Source organism: Entelurus aequoreus, linkage group LG08 (assembly GCF_033978785.1).
Source record: "Entelurus aequoreus isolate RoL-2023_Sb linkage group LG08, RoL_Eaeq_v1.1, whole genome shotgun sequence".
Lineage (NCBI taxonomy): Eukaryota > Metazoa > Chordata > Actinopteri > Syngnathiformes > Syngnathidae > Entelurus > Entelurus aequoreus.
Window position 1 is genome coordinate 11,843,607 of NC_084738.1, and position 24,366 is coordinate 11,867,972.

Below are 24,366 nucleotides of genomic sequence, written 5' to 3' on the forward strand. Positions count from 1 at the left end.
ATTGATTAGCTGGGAGGTTAGCTTGCATGCTCGCCGGTGCAGCAGGTGTAGTAGGCTCTTTTAAATTAATTTAGCATCAATTCCGCACCGAATTATATATATCTTTTGTATCCTTAACCAATAACCTAACTGTTACGGCTTTTTTTTAGCTTGTGTTTTGGTAGTTGTTGTGAAAATTGCTGAATTTCCCTGTACACATACACTATTGATGTAAACAAACAGGCTTACGTCTTCCAAGTCTTCTAAATCAGTGTTTTTCAACCATTTTTCAGCCGAGGCACATTTTTTTATTGAAAAAAAATCCGGAGGCACACCACCAGCAGAAATCATTAAAGAACAAAACTCGGTTGACAGTAAAAAGTCGTTGTCGCAATTGTTGGATATGACTTAAAACTATAACCAAGCATGCATCACTATAGCTCTTGTCTCTAAGTAGGTGTACTGTCACCACCTGTCACATCATGCCATGACTTATTTTGAGTTTTTTTTGCTGTTTTCCTGTGTGTAGTGTTTTAGTTGTTGTCTTGCGCTCCTATTTTGGTGGCCTTTTCTCTTTTTTTTGGTAATTTCCTGTAGCAGTTTCATGTCTTTCTTTGAGCGATATTTCCCACATCTGCTTTGTTTTAGCAATCGAGACTATTTCAGTTGTTGTTATCCTTCTTTGTGGGGACATTGTTGATTGTCATGTCATGTTCGGATGTACATTGTGGACGCCGTCTGTGCTCCACAGTAAGTCTTTGCTGTCGTCCAGTATTCTGTTTTTGTTTACTTTGTAGCCAGTTCAGTTTTAGTTTTGTTCTGCATAGCCTTCCCCAAGCTTCAATGCCTTCTCTTAGGGGCACTCACCTTTTGTTTAATTTTGGTTTAAGCATTAGACACCTTTTTACCTGCACACTACCTCCCGCTGTTTCCGACATCTACAAAGCAATTAGCTACCGGCTGCCACCTACTGATATGGAAGAGTATTACGTGGTTACTCTGCGGAGACAGCACCGACACTCAACAACAACAACACATCATTTGCAGACTGTAATTACTGGTTTGCAAAAAATATTTTTAACCCAAATAGGTGAAATTAGATAATCTCCCACGGCACACCAGACTGTATCTGTGGCACAGTGGTTGAAAAACACTGTTCTAAATCACTATTAATACGTAACTAGAAGAGGCAATTCCTGAATTAATTGCGTGTGAATGCTCCAATGCTGAAGTTGAACTGAAATGCTGATAGAATGTAGTATGAATGTAAGAATAGTTTGAATGTCGGAATGGTTTGAATGTTGAAGAGCTGACGCTGAACTGAAATGCTAATGGAACGTAGGATGAATGTAGAAATAGTTGAAATGTTGAAATCATTTAAACGCTGAAATGGTTTGAATGTTGAAGAGTTTGAACTTCCAGGAAAACCGTAATTTGTTTTGGAACTTGGGAAAGCCTTAGTTTGAATGTCCAGGATGAGTGTGAATGTGTTGATGTTGGAATGGTTTGTATAGGTTGATAAAAATGTAGGAATTGTGCAACTTGGAAAAGTGTCCCATTCATTTCAATGGGAAATTTGTGGAAATTTGTGAATTTTGGGAAAAGCGGGATTTTTTGAAAATGATTAGCAGCATGAATGTCCTGAATGAGCTGAATTGGTTGGTGTTAGAATTGTTTAAATCGGGCAATAAATTTTGAAGTAGTAAATGGTAAAATCTGGAATTTTTTGGAACTTGGAAAAAGGGTAGTTTGAATTTCTAGAATGGTGGTATGTGTTAAAGGTGGAATGGTTCGAATGGGTTGAAGAATGTGGGAATTGTGGAAGTTTGAAAAATTCATTTTGAATGGGGAAAATGCAAACCAAAAAAAGGAATTATGGGAAATCCGGGAATTCTTTTATTATTATTGTTGAAGTAGAGCACACAATTCCTGAACAGGCTGAATATTTTGAAGTTGAAACGGTTTGAATCAGATGAAAAATGTGGGAATTGTGGAACTTTGAAGAATGTCCCATTGATTTCAATGGGAATTTCAGAAAAAATTGGGGATTGCGGAAAAAAGTGGGATTTTTCTTGAAAATGGTAAAAACTTGAATGGTCTGAATGAGCTGAAATGGTTGGTGTTGACATTTTTCTAATCGGTTGAGAAATGTTGGAGTAGTAACATGTTGAATTGAGAAATGGTATTACGGAATTGTTGGAATTTCGGGAAAACTGGACATTTTTTCAGTTCAAAAAACAACTTTGTTTTTTGTCCTGATTAAGAGGAATGTTTTGACGGTGGAACGGTTGAAATGCGTTGAAAAATGTGGAAGGAGTCGTCGCCAGAAAAAAAGGATGGAAATAGGGCTTAGGAAAACCAGGAATTCAGGGAAATCCTGGAATTTTTTTGAATTTGGAAAGGGGAAGTTTAAAATTCCATAATGGTGGAATATGTTGAAGGTGGAATGGTTTGGATAGGTTGAAAAATTTGGAAATGGTGGAAGTTTGAAAAATGGCCAATTCATTTTGAATGGGAGAAATGTCCCAGAAAACCTGGAAAGCTGGGAATTTTTGGAATTTGTCAAGGGAAAGCCCGCGATTCCCGAATAGGCTGAACAGTTTGAAGTTGAAATGGTTTGAATCGGGTGAACAATGTGGAAGGTAGAACGTGCCAAAAATCTGGAGAATAAGAATAAATTGAATAAGAATAAATGGATGAATTTTGGTGTAGAAAACCATATGTGTGAATGCTTTGGAGAATTCACACAATTATTCACAAATATGCATGTGCAAAATATCGTAAAGGGTCAGTTACCTGTTGCAATGCGGCTCATTATGATGAAGAAAGTTCCTTCAATCCTTGAACCTCTCAATGCATTTTGCCACCCGTAATCTGTTTTTTTTTACTCTGTGTTTAAAAAGTCTGTTATTCTCTAGATTGCTACTTAAGTATATTTGGTTTATTAAAAATGTATCCGTATTGGTGTATATTTCCTCAGACTTAACCTATGGCGCATTTAAACGGCATTCTATATTACAGCCGGTAGGGGGAGACTCTAATTTAGCATAATTAAAGGGACAAGCGGTATAAAATGGATGGATGGATGTCTCTAACAAGCAATGTGCCAAAAAATATATCTACTGTAGTGTTGTCCCGATACCAATACTTTGGTATCGTTACCAAAAATTTATTTTTGTACTTTTCGGTACTTTTCTACATAAAGACCACAAAAAATTTAAAATTTTGGCTTCATTTTAACAAAAAATCTTACGGTACATCAAAAATATGTATATTATTGCAAGTTTGTCCTTAAATAAAATAGTGAACATGAACATACAAGACAACTTGTCTTTTAGTAGTAAGTAAGCAAACAAAGCCTCCTAATTTAGTCTGCTGACATATGTAGTAACGTATTGTGTCATTTATCATTCTATTATTTTGTCAAAATTATTAAGGACAAGTGGTAGAAAATGAATTATTAATCTACTTGTTCATATCTGCTTACTTTCTCTTTTAACATGTTCTATCTACACTTCTGCTAAAATGTAATAATCACTTATTTGGTCAAAGAATAGTCAACAAAATAATTAAGCCTAACACCAGCAACAATGGAAAAAATGTTTCACATGCAAAAGTTACAAATACAGCAATAGACAGTGCTCATGGGCCTGCTAATGAATACATTTAAAATATGACAAGTATTTACACCAGATGTCACACTCACTATTCTGTGACATAAACATAACAACTTGTTAAATTACTTTGGATGTATTTTTGTACAACACAAATAAATGTACTGTAATATGTAGGCTATACTTGTTGCTAGTTCATTTATTGTTTTTTTGTGAAAATGGATTAAAATCCTGTAATAGGCTTTCAATATACCCTTTTAACTAATTGTACCTTTTTTGTAGCCTTGGTGCAGACGCCAGCAGAGAAAGAAAGCCACACTGTCATCCATAGCCTTGTGGCTTTTGTGGTGCTTGGATGACAGTACTGCAGTCAAATTGAGGGCAAAATAACAATGTTTATTGGATGATTATGGAGAAATTATGGAGAAATACTTACAAATAAGTCATTGCCAAATAAGGCAAAATTGATCAGCACAAAAGTTTTTACTTTTTAATTTTCAAGGGATCACTGTGGGAATAGCGAACTGAAGGATACACATTTTGTATTCACGCTGTGATTGGGCATCCAAAAGCTGGAGCTGGACTTTTGATAGGTCTTTGGAAAGGCGCACCAGTTGCGTGATTGGCCACAGAAAGATGGGCGCGGCAAATATAGTCCAGATTTGCACTGTGATTGGGAAGCAAAAAAGATGGCGCCAGTTGGATGTCACAACAGGGCCAAATTCCAAACGGCTAGTTTGGAGAAAGTATGAAGGAAGGCAAGATTGTTTTACAAATATCTCTGCAATGCCTCCATGGTTTAATTTGAAATTGTTGGTTCTTATGCAGAACCCAAATACACAAAAGTATGTACCATCAGGTAAGAAAAGTTGTTTTTACATAATTGGGCCTTAAAAAGCTGGGGGGCTGAACTGGTGCTAAACAGATTTCTGACATGGCTAAAGCCCACCCGAGTATTAGTGTAGTGTCGTCTCTGCATGGCACCCATTCATTCACTCCATTGTAAACTGACTTTTATTTACGTTTATTTACTAGTTGGAATGCATAAAATAAATATTTTCTCTCATAAAGGTTGTGAATTATAGGCAAAATCTCCAGAAAAGTGCAATTCCCCTTAAAGAGCTGAAGCTGAGCTGATATGCAGTACACAAACACAGAATTACCGTTAAAAATGGGGAATGTTTTGGGGGAGAATGGACAATTCTTAGTCTGAACGAGCAGAATGTTTTGTTGTTGGAATGGTTTGACTTAGTAAAAGTGGAGCTTTACAAGTTTAGAGTGGATTTTTGTTATAGGAAATATAGAATTGGAGAAAAGGCAGGAATATCCGGAACCTGGAATTAGTTTTTTTAAACTTGGAACAGAAAACGGTTTGATGTCTCTATCTGTATTGTGCTATCTGCATTGTGCTATCTGCATGGTGCTATCTGCATGGCGCTATCTGCACGGTAGAAAGTGCTGCACATCTGAATCCAGCAGAGGGTCCTGTTCCAAAAGCCAATTCACTTAATATTTTCCAGCAGGAAGATGTTTTAGCAAGACGCAATGTTGAGAGACGACTCAGGATAGAGGGAAAGATGAAAGCAGCAATATACAGAGACATCCTGGATGAAAACCTGCTCCAGAACGCCCTTAAACTCGGACTTAGGTGACGGTTCATCTTTCAGCAGGACAACCGCTCTTCAGAACAAGCCAAGATATCAAAGGAATGGCTTTTACAACTCTGTGAATGTCCTTAAGTGGCCCGGATTTGAATCCTGGGGAGATCTGAAAATGGTGGCGCACCGATGCTTCCCATCCAATCTGATGTGGCTTGAGAGGTGCTGCATAATAGAAAGGGTGAGACTGCCCAAAGATAGGTGTGCCAAGCTTGTGGCATGGTATTCAAAAAGACTTGAGGCTGTAATTTCTGCCGAAGGTGCCTCAACAAAGTAGTGATCAAAGTCTGTAAATACTTATGTACGTACTTGGTATCGTTACTGTCAATATTTGTATTGGTTCGCTCACCTTTGTTTACATTCAAGAGCTGTAGTTTATGGTGAGCTTGTCGTCCTATAGTGTGTAGTGTAGCATGTTTAGCGATTCCTCGATTCCACCATAGTTTATTTGCTGCCATGGAGGCGAAGATTGCTGACCTTAGCCGCGAGAAAACATGCTACAGTTCGCTTGTTGCTTTCAAATTTGCCGTTGACTGCTAGAATATGTCATCAACATGCATTATCACCATCCATCTATTTTGTCCGCTTGTCCCTGTACAATGTCTGCTGTCATTAGGATGCAGACTGCTTGGATGTTCATATATTACCATTTAGATGAAGAACGACTCAATTCTTACGAAGAAACGGGGCAGGGTGGGGGGGAAACAAGCGTCTTTTCGTGTCGTTCTCGCCATTTCCGGGTCATAAATGGCTGTCAAAGTGTACCAACTTGTCAGAATATCTACTCAGACTTCTTCCTGCCCAGGTGAGATGCATAAGTTATGATCTACAATAAACTTGGAGGGAGCAAGGAAGCGAGGAAACACCTCGCCAGTCGATCATGTCGAAATTTGTTCTCAGGCTTGTGATCACATCGCCGCTGTAAATAGTTTGTCTGCGTTAGCGCTTATAGTAACAATATCACTAATACTTGGTTCATATTCAAGTCACTAAATGTAAATGGAGTATTGTTGGCGCTTTTTGAATGGTTATTTTTGGGGTTTTATGGCCCAAATAGAGGATCTCCCATTGGCTCCGCTGCAAGCGGACTTTTATTTACGTCCTGTCTCTCACAATGATTGTGAACGAAAAAAAAGTGTAGTTCCCCTTTAAAAGGCAATGGCAATCACACACTTTTTCACGTAAATCGGCCGATCGATTGGCACATCCCTAATTTTTTTCACCATATCATACAATAGCACAGTGATTCTCAAAATATGGTATGATATGTGGGCTCCATCTAGTGGTACGCCGAACAATCACTTAATCAAATATTCAAAGATAGTGTTACTGTTCAAACTGTGCGTAATATTACCGTGGCCAACATATTAAATATAAGTATTAAATCAAACCTCTGCCTTGTTTTTAATGAATATTTACTCCTACTACGCTACTGTATGTTAATGTTGGTCATTACGGTGGTACTTGGAGAGCCAAGTATTTACTGAGGTGGAAATTGGTGAAAAAAGTTTGAGAACCAGTGCCTTGGCATATAGCTTCTAACGTAACATAATGACCCGTAACTAGAGATGTCCGATAATATCGGACTGCCGATATTATCGGCCGATAAATGCTTTAAAATATAATATCAGAAAATATCGGCATCTGTTTCAAAATTATCAGTATCGGTTTCAAAAAGTAAAATTTATGACTTTTTAAAACGCCGTTGTGTACACGGACATAGGGAGAAGTACAGAGCGCCAATAAACTTTGAAGGCACTGCCTTTGCGTGCCGGCTCAGTCACATAATATCTACGGCTTTTCTCACACACACAAGTGAATGCAAATCATACTTGGTCAACAGCCATACAGGTCACACTGAGGATGGCCGTATACAACTTTAACAATGTTACAAATATGCGCCACACTGTGAACCCACACCAAACAAGAATGACAAACACATTTCGGGAGAACATCCGCACCGTAACACAACATAAACACAACAGAACAAATACCCAGAACACCTTGCAGCACTAACTCTTCCGGGACGCTACATTATACACACCCCGGTACCCTCTACCCTCTACCCCCCCCACCCCACCTCAACCCCGCCCCCCCAACACCGCTCACCTCAACCTCCTCATGCTCTCTCAGGGAGAGCATGTCCCAAATTCCAAGCTGCTGTTTTGAGGCATGTTAAAAAAAATAATGCACTTTGTGACTTCAATAATAAATATGGCGGTGCCATGTTGGCATTTTTTTCCATAACTTGAGTTGATTTATTTTGGAAAACCTTGTTACATTGTTTAATGCATCCAGCGGGGTATCACAACAAAATTAGGCATAATAATGTGTTAATTCCACGACTGTATATGTATCGGTAATTAAGAGTTGGACAATATCGGATATCGGCAAAAAAGTCATTATCGGACATCTCTACCCGTAACATATTAAAGTTAAAAAGTACCAATGATTGTCACACACACACAAAGTGTGGCGAAATTATTCTCTACATTTGACCCATCACCCTTGATCACCCCTTGGGAGGGGAGGGGAGCAGTGAGCAGCAGCAGTGGCAGCGCCCGGGAATCATTTTTGGCGATTCCAACCCTTGATGCTGAGTGCCAAGCAGGGAGGCAATGGGTCCCGTTTTGTATAGTCTTTGGTTTCAACTCACAACCTACCGATCTCAGGGCGGACACTCTAACCACTAGGCCACTGAGTAGGTTGATTATTGAGCGTTGAGGCCTTGAAAGTAAATGTTAGCAGGTTGTCATGGCTACGTATCAACATTAAGCATTGTTTTTTCCATGCTGCGGTGGACAAAACGCGCGCACATCAAGTCTTTAAGTGTTACAACGGGGCGCTGCATAGACGAAGATGGGTGAGGAGGTGCGCAGCTTTCTGACTTGTGGCAAAGTGAGCAAAGCCGACACCTCTTCCCTTTTGAGCTGTCTCGCCCGCTCCTCGGCGGGAGCCAACAAAGGCCTCCCAGATGCCAATAAACCAAGAGGCGTCACAAATGTCGGCTCGCCGCGCGGAGAGAATGTGTAAATATATCTTCAAATGTGTCCCCTTGTTGTGTTTTTTCCTCCTCCTCCTCCTCCACTCTTTCTCCCCGCCGCCCCCTTTTGCGGGGGCTGTTGTCATGAAGTGCTGTTTGTCTTGTCTCCTGATCAATATGTGACTGTGTTGTGTTTTTTTTTTTTACCTTTCAGAGGAGAAGACACAGCTGGTTCTAAATGTCGACAAACAGCTTGAAGAAGTCAGAGAGTTGGTAAGTCTTTGATCACTAATTTCCTGCCTCTTCCTAAATAATGAATTGGCGGGACACGCTACTTCCTCCAGCGTGATGTGATGTGCCGACGCTTGACGAGGCTCCCGCTTTGCATGATTACTGCGCTTTTTAAGTGACACCCCCCGTGACACATTTCAAGCCATTACCTGGAGTCTTCATGTCGCTGTTTAGAAACCAGCAAAGTCGCCTGACAGAGACAAATTGTCGTCGCACTTGTCTCGTTATGTCGCCGTGATTAGTTTGTGTTTGCCAAACACAACTGCGGAAACGCCCGTCTTAGCCTACTCCTACCTCATTCTGGGCGACATGAGCGGGCCCACTCGTGCGTCTCCACATTTGATTTAGGTGTAGGCTCCGACGAGAGCAAGCCTTCATCATGTCTGAACAGCGTTTCTATTCATCGAAACACGCGTGATTAGCGCCGCGCTACTTTGAGCGGTTCCATGACTGTTCCGACGTGTCTTCCAGCTGGAGCAGATGGACTTGGAGGTACGAGAGATCCCCGTCCAGAGCCGAGCCATGTACAACAGCCGACTGAAGAGCTACAAGCAAGAGGTGGACAAGCTGGAGAAGGACTTCGTAAGTACTCCCATTTTCACGTGAGAGTCGCAAAACACATCCCTCCCCGCCATGACATACATACAGTACAGTGCGACCACTTTTTTGGTAGTCACTCGCTACATCGCGCTTCAAATATTGTAGCTTCACCAAATCGCAGATGTTCTATTTACATTTTTTTTTTTTTTCAAAGCACATTTTACAACATTAGTGGCCTAAAATAAGCATTTTACAGCAAAAGAATGGCTAAATCAACTAAAAAATTATAATACTACAGTCATCATCGGCGGTCACTCGAAGCGAGTATGACGATCCTCCTGGTAGGGGGGTATCCCTTTATGGAGTGACTTTGTTTAACATGGGGAGACTGGTGCACAGACAGTCAGGGTCAGGGTCCAGTGGCATGGAGTCCAAGACGACTGGGGACCCTTTTCTGCTGCAGTCTTCATCCGCCATCCCAGCCGTTGTGACGCTCCATAGGGTTAGCAATCATCCTCCGCCTGTTCCACCGTTGAGGTCTTGGGTTGTTATTCCCCCATAACTGGACCCACATGGATGTGGGGGTGCCTTCTTCCGCCATCGCAGCCATTGTGGTGGTTCTTACATCTACCATCTTCCGCCTGCTCCGCCGTTGAAGTCTTCACCGTATCCCTGGCTAGGGGCCAGTCAGGTACTAGGCCTTTGCCAAGGGCCACCTGGGGTAACAGTAGCAAAGGGGTTAACCTCCTAGTGCCCCAAGACCCCTTAGAGGAGCCTCCACTGCCGGATGCACTTTAACGTCATGCCCAGGACAAAATACTACAGTAGGCTTGCGCAATATAGACAATATACAAAATTATATACATTTCGCTGATGATAGAACTTTTAACACTATTGTTATATCATGATAATTAGGGATATGTAGTGTTCACTTTTGAACTGATACGGTACCAATTCCCGGCACCTGGTCAAAATGTTGCATAAATTATGTTTTACAGACCATCTTCAAGCCGCTTTCTGACAGTCGCTTCAGGATGCGCCGTTTTGAGGGCGGTCTTATTTACGTGGCTCACCTTCGGCAGCCTCTTTTTGTCCGTCATCTTTGTTGTAGCGGTGTAGCGTGCAAGGACGGGAGTGGAAGAAGTGTCAAAAGATGGAGCTAACTGTTTTAATGACATTCAGACTTTACTTAAATCAATAACGGAGCAGCATCTTCTCACCCGTGGCTCACTTGTGCAATAACAACACCGAAAATGTGTCCCGTGAAAAACCGTCCGACCGGAACGCTGTAATAACTAAAGTTCCTTGGGTGAATAATATAAACTCACTACACCAGTATGTTTTAGCACTTTCATGGCGAGTTTACTGACAGATATAAGTAAGAACTTTACACTACTTTATATTAGAAATGGCAACAGCGGAGGATGAACGTCCCATAACAAGAAGATAGAGAAAAAGAAGAAGCTTATTGACTACAGTGTCGGCACGGACTACAAAAGTGGACGCGCGCTAATTTTCAGGACTTATGCAGATCCCAAATACAGATCAGCAGGTACCAGAAGGTAAGGAAAGTTGGTTTTGCATAATATTGCGAAACAAAATGCCATTTAATGTCTTACCTTATACACACACCATAATAATACTCTTTTGTTGAAGCACAGTACAATCCATCAAGCGGTGCGGCTTCATAGCTTACCAAAGTCGTACTAAAACACTTTGATTTTTGAGCGCCGTGTGTAGGGATGATGTTTGATAAGAAATTATCGAGTTCGAGCTTATTATCGAATCCTCTTATCGAACCGATTCCTTATCGATTCTCTTATCGAGTCCAGATAGGTTGTTGTATATGGAAAAAAACACACAATATTATAACAAAATAAAATAATATAACTAACAAAAGCTCACTTTAATTATATAAGAAAAAAATAAAATCTAATAAATACATAAATATTGACTGTTACCCCCCTAAAAAGTAAAATAAAAAAATAAATATTGACTGTTGTTACCCAAAGTATATTAAGTGGGATTTTTCAGAAAAACAAATATATACAGTAACACAAAAATAACCTGTCTCTGTGATCACTATATGTGTATAAATAATAATATAGTGTTAAATAAAATCAGTCCCTTGGGCACAAAACTGAAAATAATACAGCTCTACAAAAAGTGCACTTCTGCTGCTATTTGACATAACTGTTTGTTATGATGCTTTGACATTTTTGCACTTTATTTCTTTATTGAAAGAAAATTCTATGAAGAGAAAAGTTGTTTGCAAATGTGGTTACAATGCTAAAAAATGAAAAGTTAAAGCTAAAAAAAGAAATACACTTTATTGAGTTAAAATCTTTCTTTATAGGGGGAAAGATGTGATGTTATGAGCTAGGGAATATAACACCTACACTACCCAGCATGCAACGGGAGTGACGAGCATGCGCGGTAGCCCCGAAAAGTGTTGTTGCATGTCGTCACCCGTGAAAGTAAACGTCAAGAACTCAGCCAACACGCCTCGTCTGCATTATTTATAATTAGACAGACAACACATATACAGTGTGATTTTGTTTTGTTTACAAGGAAAGAAAAACAAAAGTTAAAAAAGGGAGATGTCATATATGTATGTGCTGCGGTTGCTTTAAGAATGTTGTGACAGCTGCCGTAAAGGAGGTGCGTTGCTAGCCTGGTTGCTATGTTTCCGGTTGGTCGTAAAAGTGTTCGTCATGTGTTTGTACCCTGCTCAAATCTCTCAGTAAAGTTATTCATTTTTGTTTTGAACTTTATTATTCCATTGTTTTTCCTGCTTTCCCTATCTGCGCCTAATGACTGAGCTACGTGACGTAAATTCTTGTGATGTCTCAAGGGGCATTCTGGTCGGGACGGGATTCGTTCCGAGGGATTCGAATAAAGAACCAACTCTTTTTCTTTACTATAGTGGTCTCGATAACGGGTACCGGTTCTCAAAAAGGGATTCGAGTCCGAGGACTCGGTTCTTTTCTTATCGAACAACCGGGAAAACCGGTTTCGAGTATCATCCCTAGCCGTGTGTAATATTCTATATTTTCAATGGCACATGTAAGATTTTGATGTGGTTTGCTTGAGTCTAGGGCTGCAACAACTAATCGATTAAATCGATTAAAATCGATTATAAAAATAGTTGCCGATTAATTTAGTCATCGATTCGTTGGATCTATGATATGCGCATGCGCAGAGGCTTTTTTAAAAAAAACAACCTTTATTTATAAACTGCAACATGTACAAACAGCTGAGAAACAATAATCAAAATAAGTATGGTGCCAGTATGCTGTTTTTTTTCCAATAAAATACTGGAAAGGATAGAAATGTAGTTTGTCTCTTTTATCCGATTATTAATCGATTAATCGAAGTAATAATCAACAGATTAATCGATTATCAAATTAATCGTTAGTTGCAGCCCTACTTGAGTCATATTGCAGTCTACATGTATCTCTTATGTGTGACTGCCATCATATAGCAGTCCACACATATCTCTTGTATGACTGCCATCTACTGGTCACACTTATCATTTCACCATGTACCAAATAAAATAGCTTCGAGGTCGGTAAGCACAACCAAAATTATTCCGTACATTAGGCGCACCGGTTTATAAAGTGCACTGCCGAGTTTCGAGAAAATGTAAGATTTTAAGTGCGCCTTATAGTCCAAAAAATACAGTGCAACATCTACAAATGAGCTGATTATGACAACTGCTGTCCAGTTGGTATATCTTGTTTTATTATCATCTGCAAGGTGCAACTACAGTAAGACCCAAGACGTTAGGGCAGTAGTGTATAGTTTTTTGCTGCGCCCTAAAAAGTGGTAATACTGTAAGTTTTGTACTTACTATGCATCAGGTGTTTGATTGTAGGGCAGCACGGTGGAACAGGGGTTAGTGTGTGTGCCTCACAATAAGAAGGTCCTGGGTTCGATCGGCGGGCCGGGGTCTTTCTGTGTGGAGTTTGCATGTTCTCTCCGTGACTGCGTGGGTTCCCTCCGGGTACTCTGGCTTCCTCCCACCTCCAAAAACAAAAACATTCTCCCAAGTGTGAATGTTGTCTATCTGTGTTGGCCTTGCGATGAGGTGGCGACTTGTCCAGGGTGTACCCCGCCTTTTCCTGAATGTCGCTGAGATAGGCTCCAGCCACCCCGCGACCCCGAGAGGGACAAGCGGTAGAAAATGGATGGATGTTTAATAGCAGAGGTGTGGACTCGAGTCACATGACTTGGACTCGAGTCAGACTCGAGTCATGAATTTGATGACTTTAGACTCGACTTGACAAAATGTAAAGAGACTTGCAACTCGACTTAGACTTTAACATCAATGACTTGTGACTTCACTTGGACTTGAGCCTTTTGACTTGACATGACTTGCTACTTTCCCCAAAACCTAAAGCTTAAAAAGTTATTTGGGAGCGCTCCGTAGCTTTCATTTTGTACATGTCTGTCTATCAGCGTGTGTGCTGCGTGTCAGCGTGTGTGCTCTCAGTACAACAGCCAATCAAATTAGATCTACATTGTTTTCATCACACAGCATTCAGCCAATCAAATTGCAGGACAACCAATGAACAAGAGTTGTCAAACAACGCGCCAGTGAGAGAGATTTATACCAAAGTTGGTTTCGTTCGGGTATAAAAACTACGACTTGGTCAACAAAAAAAGGAATTGCCTATGCAAATCACGCAGTTCGAATATTACAGACGGAGACGCAACAACTTCCAACTTCGTTCGACATTTGAAGTTGCACAAAGAAGGGTAAGTTTTGAATGTAAGATAACTTTTATTGGCTAAGTAACGTGACTTTTATTTGCTGTAAATCAGTGAGGCTGTAAACTCACTGCTAACGTCATAACCATAGACATCTTATAAGTAGACGCAGCATCGAGCGCTACTGCTTACTGGCGCAGACGAGACGCGGGGCCGCCATCTTGGAGTGGTGATCCGCTCCACTCAGTACAATTCATTTGGCGGGAGCAATGAACTGTCAGCGCATTTAATTCATTTTACCTCACTGAATACCACTCATTTCCACACGCTTTTTTGTCATACGTGTAGCTATGATAACGGACACATGTTTTATTATTCATAGTTTGCTTAACAGTAATATAATATTCTTATATGCTATAAGTGACCAGACGTCCGAGATCAAAACCGGGAATATAAGCCCAGAGAAGGGGGGAAAAAAAGGTCAGCTATTTTTTAAGTTGAAGAAACAATATAATTACGTTATATATACATGCGTATATCCTACATAAACAATGTATGAATACATTGGATATCTATATATCTTATAGACCGTATCTCTGTTGCTGCAGCAGCAGAGAGTTTATTCTGTCTTGACACTTTGTATTGATATTTTGTATTACATTCTTCCCTTAAATGATCATGTTTACAGTGATTGTTATATATGTATTTTTTATGTATGTCGCTTTGGATAAAAGCGTCTGCCAAATACTTAAACATATATAAACCCCTGAAAGTCTTTATATCAGCTAAAACCACCAATCTGTTTCACTGGATTCAGAATAAAACCAAATGCTGTCTTACCCAACAATGTTAGTATTTGAATATTGTTACTTGAAGACTTATTCCTGGTTACAATTATACTGTTAAGAAAGTATTGTCTTATATTTTGCCTAAAATGAGAATGCATCATAATCAGTGGCGGCTGGTGAATTTTGTTTTAGGTGGGTCTGAAAGTTTGTAAACCAAACCCCTGTAGGGGGGTCATCCTCCCCCAGAAGATTTATTTGTGATTTTCACATACAAATATTGAAGATCTTTGCTACTTCTCAACTCTGTGGTAATGTTATTTTCATAAAATACAACCAATAGTACATTAATGTTAAATCTTACTTGTGAAAAGTAATCCCCCGATTCCTATTTTCAACAGTCCGCTCATTTGAGCAGGAAAACGCTGAACACCAGCCCGGCATCTTTGTTTTCTACCTGTCAACTGTCAGTTTAGGCTGCTCGCCGGCTCCTCATCACCACTTCAAGATGCAATATGCTCGCGTCACAGCAACCAATACTGCGTCTACTTATAAGATGTCTATGGTTATAACATCATTTCAAACACATCAATCTGTTGCGTCCACTGCAGTTTGCTACCTTATTCATACTTTTTATCAAGTGATTTTTTTAAGCAGGGTTGCATGAGGTACCTATACTTAACGTTACGTTAGTCAATGTATCACACACAGTAACATAACGTTAGACGGCGGTCAGCAGCACCGTGTATTTTAGCCACCTACAAAAAGACAAACATAGTCAAATAAAGGTCAGTTAAAATGTATACTATATTAAGAATATGTGTACATATTGCATAGGGCCCTGACATCTAAAAAGTACAACTCTGTTCATTGTTATGTTCATGTATTTGTTATGTTTTTCATGTGTACGCACACATCAACACACGTACAGTATGAAATGAGATCAATGAGATAAGGTAAGAACAGAATAGAAACTCCTGTGGAACTAGTTACAATGCAATATGCCATGGAAATACAATGTTAACACTTTTGTACAAATAAGTACAGTTGCACTTGTTTTTGCAAATGTGTTTATTCTGTAAAGGAATGAGTTAAATGTTTTAAATTGTTTAAACTATTAAAATGACTGGTTAATAGTGCTATTATGAATTGCAATGTCAGTACTATTTTTTTTCCTGCTATTTCAAATGCACTTGTTTTAATAAATGAATACAGCGGTTTAAAAGCATACACAATCTGTGCAAAAATATTAGTCTGTGGTTAAAAGGACTTGAAAGGACTCGAAACTCAAAATGCAGGACTTGTGACTTGACTTGAGACTTTCCAGTCTTGACTTTGGACTTGACTCGGGACTTGCCTGTCTTGACTCGGGACTTGACTCGAGACTTGAGGGCAAAGACTTGAGACTTACTTGTGACTTGCAAAGCAATGACTTGGTCCCACCTCTGTTTAATAGTAACGTGCATCTTAGTTAGCCAAAGTTGGAAGTGTTGAAATCGCCATGCAAAATTGTTAATAATAATCAGTAGAAGGTCAATAGCAAAGCCAATGTATATAAGCCTCAAGCTAGCAAATATTTGGAAAAGTGGAGGCTTACTTTACTTACGTTGGAGTGTTTTCGGTACCCATCCCTAGTGATAATGCATGTTGATGACACATTCTAGCTGTGTCCCACAAATTTGGCAACGACAAGCGAACAAACATGTCCTCAACGCAATGTAGCGACCTTAGCTAGCGTACTAACAGTTCAAGTCCCTCCACAGTGCAAAGCTGCTTTTAGGTCAACAATCCTCACCTGCCATGGCAGCAAATAAACTGTTTCTTACAAGTATCATAATCCCTGGAGGACAAGAAATTGCTAAACATGCTTCACTACACACCGTAGAAGGATACAATAAGTCATGCTTACCATGAATTGATTACGTAGACCCCGACTTAAACAAGTTGAAAAACTTATTCGGGTGTTACCATTTAGTGGTCAATTGTACGGAATATGTACTGAACTGTGCAATCTACTAATAAAAGTTTCAATCAATCAATTAATCAATGCTAACCGCTACCTGGGTGGAACAATAAAATTATCGACAGAAACGATACCAAATAATATTGTAGGGAGGAGTGGATAGAGCGGCCGTCCAGATACCTGAAGGTTCCTGTTTCGATTCCAGCATCCGCCATCCTAGTCTTGTCCTTGGACAAGACAGTTATTGCTCCCATTGCCACCCAGACTGGTATGAATGTAGCTTACCACCACCAAGCTTGAATGTATGGGTTTCCCTATGTAAAGCACTTTGAGACAATTGTGAAAAAGCACTATATATAAATATATAATTTATTATTTTATTCATATAGTATCAGGTTGTGTTAGATAGTGGTTAGATAGATATGTTTTTACTATCAAACAATATTTTGTCATTTTTGTTATTGTTTACAAACTCAGGAAATAAGTCACTGGACACAGGCGGGCTTTTTGGGCAATAATTGTAGTATCGCCGAAAACTAATGTAAAGTATCCAAACAACAGAAGAGTAAGTGTTTATTACATTTGAACAGAAGTGTAGATAGAAACATGTTAAAAAAAGGTAATCAGATAATAACAGTGAATTAGGAAGTAGATTAATAATAGTTTTGAGAAAATAATACAACTGGAAATGACACAATTTGTTACTGTATATGTCCGCAGCTAAATTAGGAGCCTTTTTAGCCCCTTTAGAAAAGGTGCTATGATCATCTATTGACAATAAGTAATCTAATGTGATATCGCAGGATGCTGCAATATGTTGCGAAAATTAAATAAATGTATTGTACATTTTAGGCCATATCGCCCATACCTATCCTATAATATTGCCCTCTAGATGAGACCAAACCAATCAGAGTGCGCTGTTCAGTATCGTGTCAACTGATTGGCTCAGCCAGTTTGATTTGCGGCAACAGGCATGGAACAAATGACTGGACGTTGCAAAGTTTCTTCAAAATAAGGCAGCAGCACAACAAACTTATTCATGCATCTGAACAGCATCAAGCCAAATGTGGGAAATGCTACTGTTTACAAGGCGACCAAGACCGCCACAACAACAAACTCCACCTACAAAGCAGCTTACGGAGCAGATCATTTACAGAAGGTACCATGAATGAGGAGAAAAGGAGAACACTGCACAGAGCGATCCCTAAAGCGGTCGCTCTCTGTATCCAAACCGGACGGCTCATACTCGCTTGTGCTGCTGCAAAACTCGTGGAATTGTAACGCATTTAATCATCATTATAGTGATATATTACATGTGCAATGTCATTTAACATTTCATGTTAAATGTCATTTAAATGTCATACATTGTCTTTAACATCAGTACACACTAACAAGGATCCCAGGATACTTCAGGGAAAAGCCTGCGTTTATCCACTTACTAAACTATATAATGTAACATCTCAATGTTTTACTTGATTATTTATTTACAATACTACATTACAGTTGTATTTTATTTAAAACAGAAGTTTTAAGTTTGCACTTTATTGATCTGATTGATTTGTGTTACGATTGAATGATTATTGCTATCTTCATTGATTTACTGGAGTTTATTTGCATGCAATGTGCACTGCTACATTTTTATTTACATAAGTATTTTTGTGAAGACAGAAGTTTTAAGTTTGCACTTAATTCATCTCAATGTTGGATATTATTATTTATTTGCATGCGATGTACAATGCTACATTTTTGTTTACTGTATTTTATTCAAACAGAGGTATTGCCTCCCAGAGGAAGCTATTCATTTAGTTGTTTGAAAAAAGTACAATTTGAATCTGGTCTAAAAATAACATTATACAAATTAGAATTTTGCTAAGAGTAAGATGCAGTGTATGTACTGTAATTTCAAAATACTAGTTTTTGATCAAATGAAAGCAAAACTTCTTTTGAATTATCTCTGCCATTTGGTTTGTTTAAAAAGTAGGGGAAAAATTCGTAAATCAAATTTTCTTGTGCAAAAACGCCCAGGGCTACTATCCAGGTTAGCTCACTAACTTCCTTGGCTTTGCGTCTGCACTGGAAACGAGACAAATCTCACCAAATCTTGTTTTTTTTTCAGAAGCGATCATGACAACCGTTGTGGCAGTTATTTATGCCGCACGTTCGCAACATTTTTGGAACTTGTTTCAGAAAAAAACACCACTTTAGGTCTTGCATTCAACCCAATGTAAATATGCTATTCCGCTTCAGTAAGACCCATGATGCATTGCGTTAGCATGTCACACTTTCAAGTCCTATGTAACTAAAACAGTTGATACTTACTAAACCGTCCCATGTGTAATGTCTGTGGGAGTGTTTTCGTGCATATTTGTATGTGCTATCGTTATGTAATCAAGCTAATATGCTGAAACCTTTACAAGTGTCTGTGTTAGTATTATTGACTTACAATGGCATTATTTTTGTATTGTTTCGTAAATTCACCAAAACGTCACTGTGGAATTATTGAGTCTGTCTAGCTGATTGGAGAGCTAATTTCCGCAGCTCGTGGGCCCATGACGATGACTTCTGTTTTGTTTGATCCGCCGTTTTACTGCAGTGTGACTGGCCCCGTTTGGAAACAATTAAGGTTTGTAAATGACATACAAAATCTTTCATATCGGCTTATGGTTCAGTGCGGCTAATATATGTATGAAATATTTATTTCTTCTAAAGTTTCTTGGGTGTTTTGCTTAAAAAACATGCGCTTTGTAGCCTACAAATTACGGTAATGAATGTAAAGGTGACTAAATGGTGTTATTTCATTGTCTTGAGGGCTCTCATAATGTTGGAAAACATATTTAGAAGCTCATCAATTATTATGCTCTTGCTATGAAAATATGAGATTTATGATTAAGTATCCCTACTTTGTTGAAATGTGTTTATCACGACCGGTACAGAACCAATAAACAGCTATGAACAAGGGGCGACTGTAATCCGTTCCTTAAGGTCCGACAAAGACTGGATCGTCCAAAACACAAATCTATTTTTCCCTTAACTTTTCCAGACACCCAAAAATATGAACACAAAAACACATTTAATGGAGAATAATTGTAGTTTTACTTGCAAAAACAATGCAAAAATACTAGAGATGTCCCGATCCTCATTTTTGACCTCTGATTCCATTGTAAGTTCCGATTTGATACTTTTAACAGAACTGAAATTGTTTATAACAAGAAACTAAAGTGAACAATAACACATTTATAAAGTTTATCTTATTACATTTTGAATGTGCTAGTTGTGTTGTAAATCAGATGATGTATTATATTTGTGGTATTGAATGTTACAATTTAAAAACAAATGATAACATAATAATAAACACTATTGGCTCCCATTGAAATCATTTATGTAGAGAATTACTCTCTGAGTTTGTAAACAATAACAAAAATAACCAAACATTTAGTTTAAATATAGATATCGATTTAATCATTTTATCTTTTATATGCTGATAATACACAAGGTATCGATAGTATTGACATCTGTATTGATCACCCTTACTTTACATTAAAGCTCAGGAGGTTGCCGACAGCCACAGCTGGCAATGTGTTTTGTAGACCAGAGGATTGGCACATTGACTGTTCTACTGTACACCAAAGGACCATTGGGACAGATTCTACACCAGCAGTTTTATAGTAAGGTAGAGGGGAGGCGCAGTAGCTTGAGAAAAATAAAGAAAAGCATCCTTTTCAAAGCAACTGAGCTAACTTGCACAATAATGTTGTATCCTATCTAAATGTGACTGTGTGAGCTGGAGATGACAAATGTACTGCAATAACTGAGCCAGGTAAAACGTGTCCGTGGGCCAAACCTACCGAAAAGCTTATTGGACGAAGCAAAGCAAAACTCCAGGGACGACAACGGCGACGTCGGCGTCTCTCTCAACAGCGCCTTTGATCACGCCAAAAAGAAAAGAAAAGAGAGGCCGAGTGTCGGATTAATCTAATCAAATTTATCGGGTAAACAGAGCCGCCCGTCTTCAAAGAGGCCTTTTGGTTTTGTCCCAGCAGGAGGTCTGCGGATGTCTGCTGCGTCTCAGAAAGCACAATCCACTTTTGAGGACAGGTGTACAAAAAAACCAACCCCAAAACAAAAGTCATTTGACATGTAAGCATGATGAGATGTCAGCCATTAACTGTCATAAATAAGAGCCATGATCATAACAATAAACCATACACAATAAGTCTTTGAAGTAAATACAAGCTGTTTTTTTTTACATTCATATATTTAATGCTTGTCATTTTATTGACAATGCTTGCTCAAGTCAGTGTAGTTCATCGGTCTGTCCAGCAGATGGCGACCTTGCTCCAAGAATAGGCTTCAAAAGTTCATGACAATATTGTGGCCGTTTATTTAAAATCTCTCTACCTTTTTTTGGTGTTTGATCATAAAGAAATATTATCCTCTTTGGAAAATTATAGTACATAAATACCCTTGTGGTAACACCCTCCCACAGCCCCTCAGTTCTGATTTAGTGGTTCTTGGTGCGAACTTGTATGGTTTGTCAATTGTACAGAGGCACCACTTTGATATTCATCACATTTTTAAATGAATTATGCCTAAAACAATCTGCTCTGTAGTTCAAGAAAAAAACAGCAATTTTACCGTGAAGTATATTCTTGTAATGCTACAATTGTTATTGGTAGGCATTAATTAAATGTAATTACATTTTTAAATGTATTTATTTTCATTGTTATCATTTATATATTTTAATTCAGTTTCAGTAATTGATTAATAAAAAACAAATGTCATTAAAAATATTGATTCATCCAGAATTTTTATTAAATTCAATAATTCCTGATTAAACACTTATTTTGGACAACATTTTTTCTCAGTTTGTTGTATTTACTTATTAAACAAACACGTATAATAGCAGTTGAGGGATTTGTTTTACTTTACTTTTTTAAAAGTACAATTTCAATTAATTAACAAATAGCTAAGATCATAATTTACAGGGTTTTGGATTGATTTCATCCACAATTTAAATGATTGAATAAATGATTCCAGATCATCCAGATGAATAATATGTTACCGTATTTTTGCAACTTTAGTCAATGCATCAATCTATGCAGTTACAAGGAGAACATGCAAACTCCACACAGAAAGACACTGAGCCCGGGGATCGAACCCAGGACCTTTGTATTGTGAGGCACCCACACTAGCCCCTGTACCACCTTGCTGCCAACGAGTCTAATACAAGAAATTAACAAATAATTCCTGATGCTTTGTTTTATTGTCAGTTATACGTGACTTTAATCGTTGATGCTATTTTATCTAAAGTTTGTTTAATTTGCAATCATATTAAAAGTATTTCTGAATATCCATATCAAGGCCAGAAATGTATTAACGATTTTAGCATAGCAAGCAACTTTTTCCTTGCTATAAAACAGTAGCTGTGCAGTTGACTTTGTGACTCCCTGCAATAAGTTATCATTTACACTTTTGAATATTGAATATAATATTCAATTGAATATAATGTTATATAATTCAATTAAATATCATTTAAAAAAAAAGCTATCTTATTAAAGCTGTTCTTTTCTATTCATTGCATTGTGTGCATCCTTTTTTGTCGCTGCCTCCCAGTGTCATAAAAAAATCAGGCCTGAACTCCTCAGTGGTAAACACTCTTGTGGTCTGAATGCTCTGAGCTTTTATACTCCGGGATCCTTGACTCTGATACGGGTTAATTTGCAGTTATTGAATCTCGAGCGCTGACGAGTTTTGTTGTGCATGGAAATTGAAGCCAGCGACGGTCAAGGCACGAGCGAGGCCCTTTGCTATGTTTCCATCGTACAATATGGCGGCAGTGTGACTGCATCATGCTCTAAATGAAAGCCTTTTGTTGGCTTGACCCTGCCAACATGATAGCATTTCATCAAGAGCCACGAACAACGCTTTTCCGTTTCTTTTCAATCTATGCCGCATCGTCTTGTGTTTATTATAAGACGCCTTGACGCGCTGCGCCTACTTCATTCCACTGAGGCCTCCAGTCTCCTTATTATGTCGGCCATTATGTCCGCCTATCCCTCCCTCACTTCCAGATAGATTGTTTAGTGTTTCAGTCACGGTCAAGTGGGATCTGTGACGGTGCCTTTCTCCACCCCCCTACTCCCTTTTTAAATAAAAAACAGAGAGAGAATACCTCCCAGTGTCTGCCCAGGGAGGTAATTAATGCCTTTCCAAAGCCAACCTTGAAAGACTAAACACTTTGTTTTGCCAAAGAGAAAGATGGGGTGAATAGAAGCTGTTGGCGCAGATTCCCTTTTTAATTTTTTCAAACTTTATTTTTTTAATCCTGCCTGTATCTGTTTCATCCCTGACCTTTTAGAAATAACTTCAGCTTTCAAATGAGCCAAACAAACGGCGTTTTTTAATGAATGTCCACATTGGACGGCTCGCGTGAATTCGCAGAAATGAGATCAGTGAATGACAAAACGGGACGCATGTGAACATTCCTGGCTTAGGGGTCGAGGTAAAGGCCAGCACTTTGTTATTATGGACGTAATTGCTGTGTAAAGGAGCTGATGAACGACTTATGCTGGATTTTGCTGCAGATCTAAGTGTCGAATTCTGATTTAGTCACTGTATTTTGTTTTTGTTTAATTACATACATGGATTTGAGTCTGTTGTGTTGCGTATACAAGGGAGGAGAAATACGAACTTGAGGAAAAATTATATTTACAAAATGATACCACCGTATCATTTTAGTACCCACTAAATTTTAGGGGAACAAATATTTTTCCTTATATTAGTTGCACTGGTATAAGCCACAGATATGTACGTTGTGAAATTAGTTATTTAAACGGTGCCTGTATTGATTGATTGATTGAGACTTTTATTACTAGATTGCACAGTACAGTACATATTCCGTACAATTGACCACTAAATGGTAACACCCGAATAAGTTTTTCAACTTGTTTAAGTCGGGGTCCACGTTAATCAATACATGGTAAATGTAACGTGGCAGTAAAACGGTGAATCAACAAAACAGAAGTCTTCATCATGGAGCCACTGGCTGCGGAAGCTTGCTCTCTAATCAGCTAAACAGGCTCAAAAGCTCCATGGTGACCTTACTGGAGAATTTGTAAAACTGAAACGATACAAAAAGAATACCATTCTAAGTTAATAATACTAACACAGACACTCACAAACATATTAGCATATTAGCTCATGCTAACGACGCTAGCGTCATTACATCACGATAGTACATACAAATATGCATGAAAATACTCCTACAGACATCACATATGGGACGGTTTAGTACGTATGAACAGTTATTATTATTATTATTTTAGTTGAACTGTAAAACTGACAAACGTTGCTTGAAGTGATGACTGGAGTACTGGAGTACGAGTAGGAACACTATGTACGGCTAGAAGACTGAACGGCAATTCTACTTCCGGTTGAAAGGACTAAATGGAAGGACACTGCAGTGAGCAAATTCGTCTATACAATGGTACCATAGGACAAACAATAACACACCTAATCATTGTGCATGCTTGTTTGTTTTTTTTAGAACTATTGCATTATGGCCGTCAGCAAAGGAAAATCCCAATAACTAGCCGCACCGTTTTATAAGCCGCAGGGCAGGGTTCAATGCGTAGGAAAACAAATATCTGGTTATAGTCCGCAGTTTACGATATGTGCTCAGTGCTAACAACTTTAAGCATATCGATATGCGGAGTAAAGTTATGAAGCGGCCTGAGCAAGGAACACAAACTCTGTACTAATATGAACAAGTTAGAATCTGTACACAGCTCATTCCACCACATTTGCTTCTTGTAACTCTCTCAAACGTACATTTTATCCA

At 38.7% G+C, this 24,366-nt stretch overlaps 1 protein-coding gene across 4 annotated transcripts in view; it reads left to right on the plus strand.

Moving 5' to 3' along the window:
• The window catches only part of vti1a (vesicle transport through interaction with t-SNAREs 1A), a 284,729-nt gene that overhangs the window by 235 nt on the left and 260,128 nt on the right, over positions 1-24,366 (plus strand). For all 4 annotated transcript variants that reach the window (XM_062055539.1, XM_062055537.1, XM_062055540.1 and 1 more), the window contains exons 2-3: positions 8,449-8,507; positions 8,997-9,107. In XM_062055539.1, the coding sequence (XP_061911523.1) occupies positions 8,449-8,507; positions 8,997-9,107 (170 nt within the window). The remainder of the gene's footprint in view (positions 1-8,448; positions 8,508-8,996; positions 9,108-24,366) is intronic.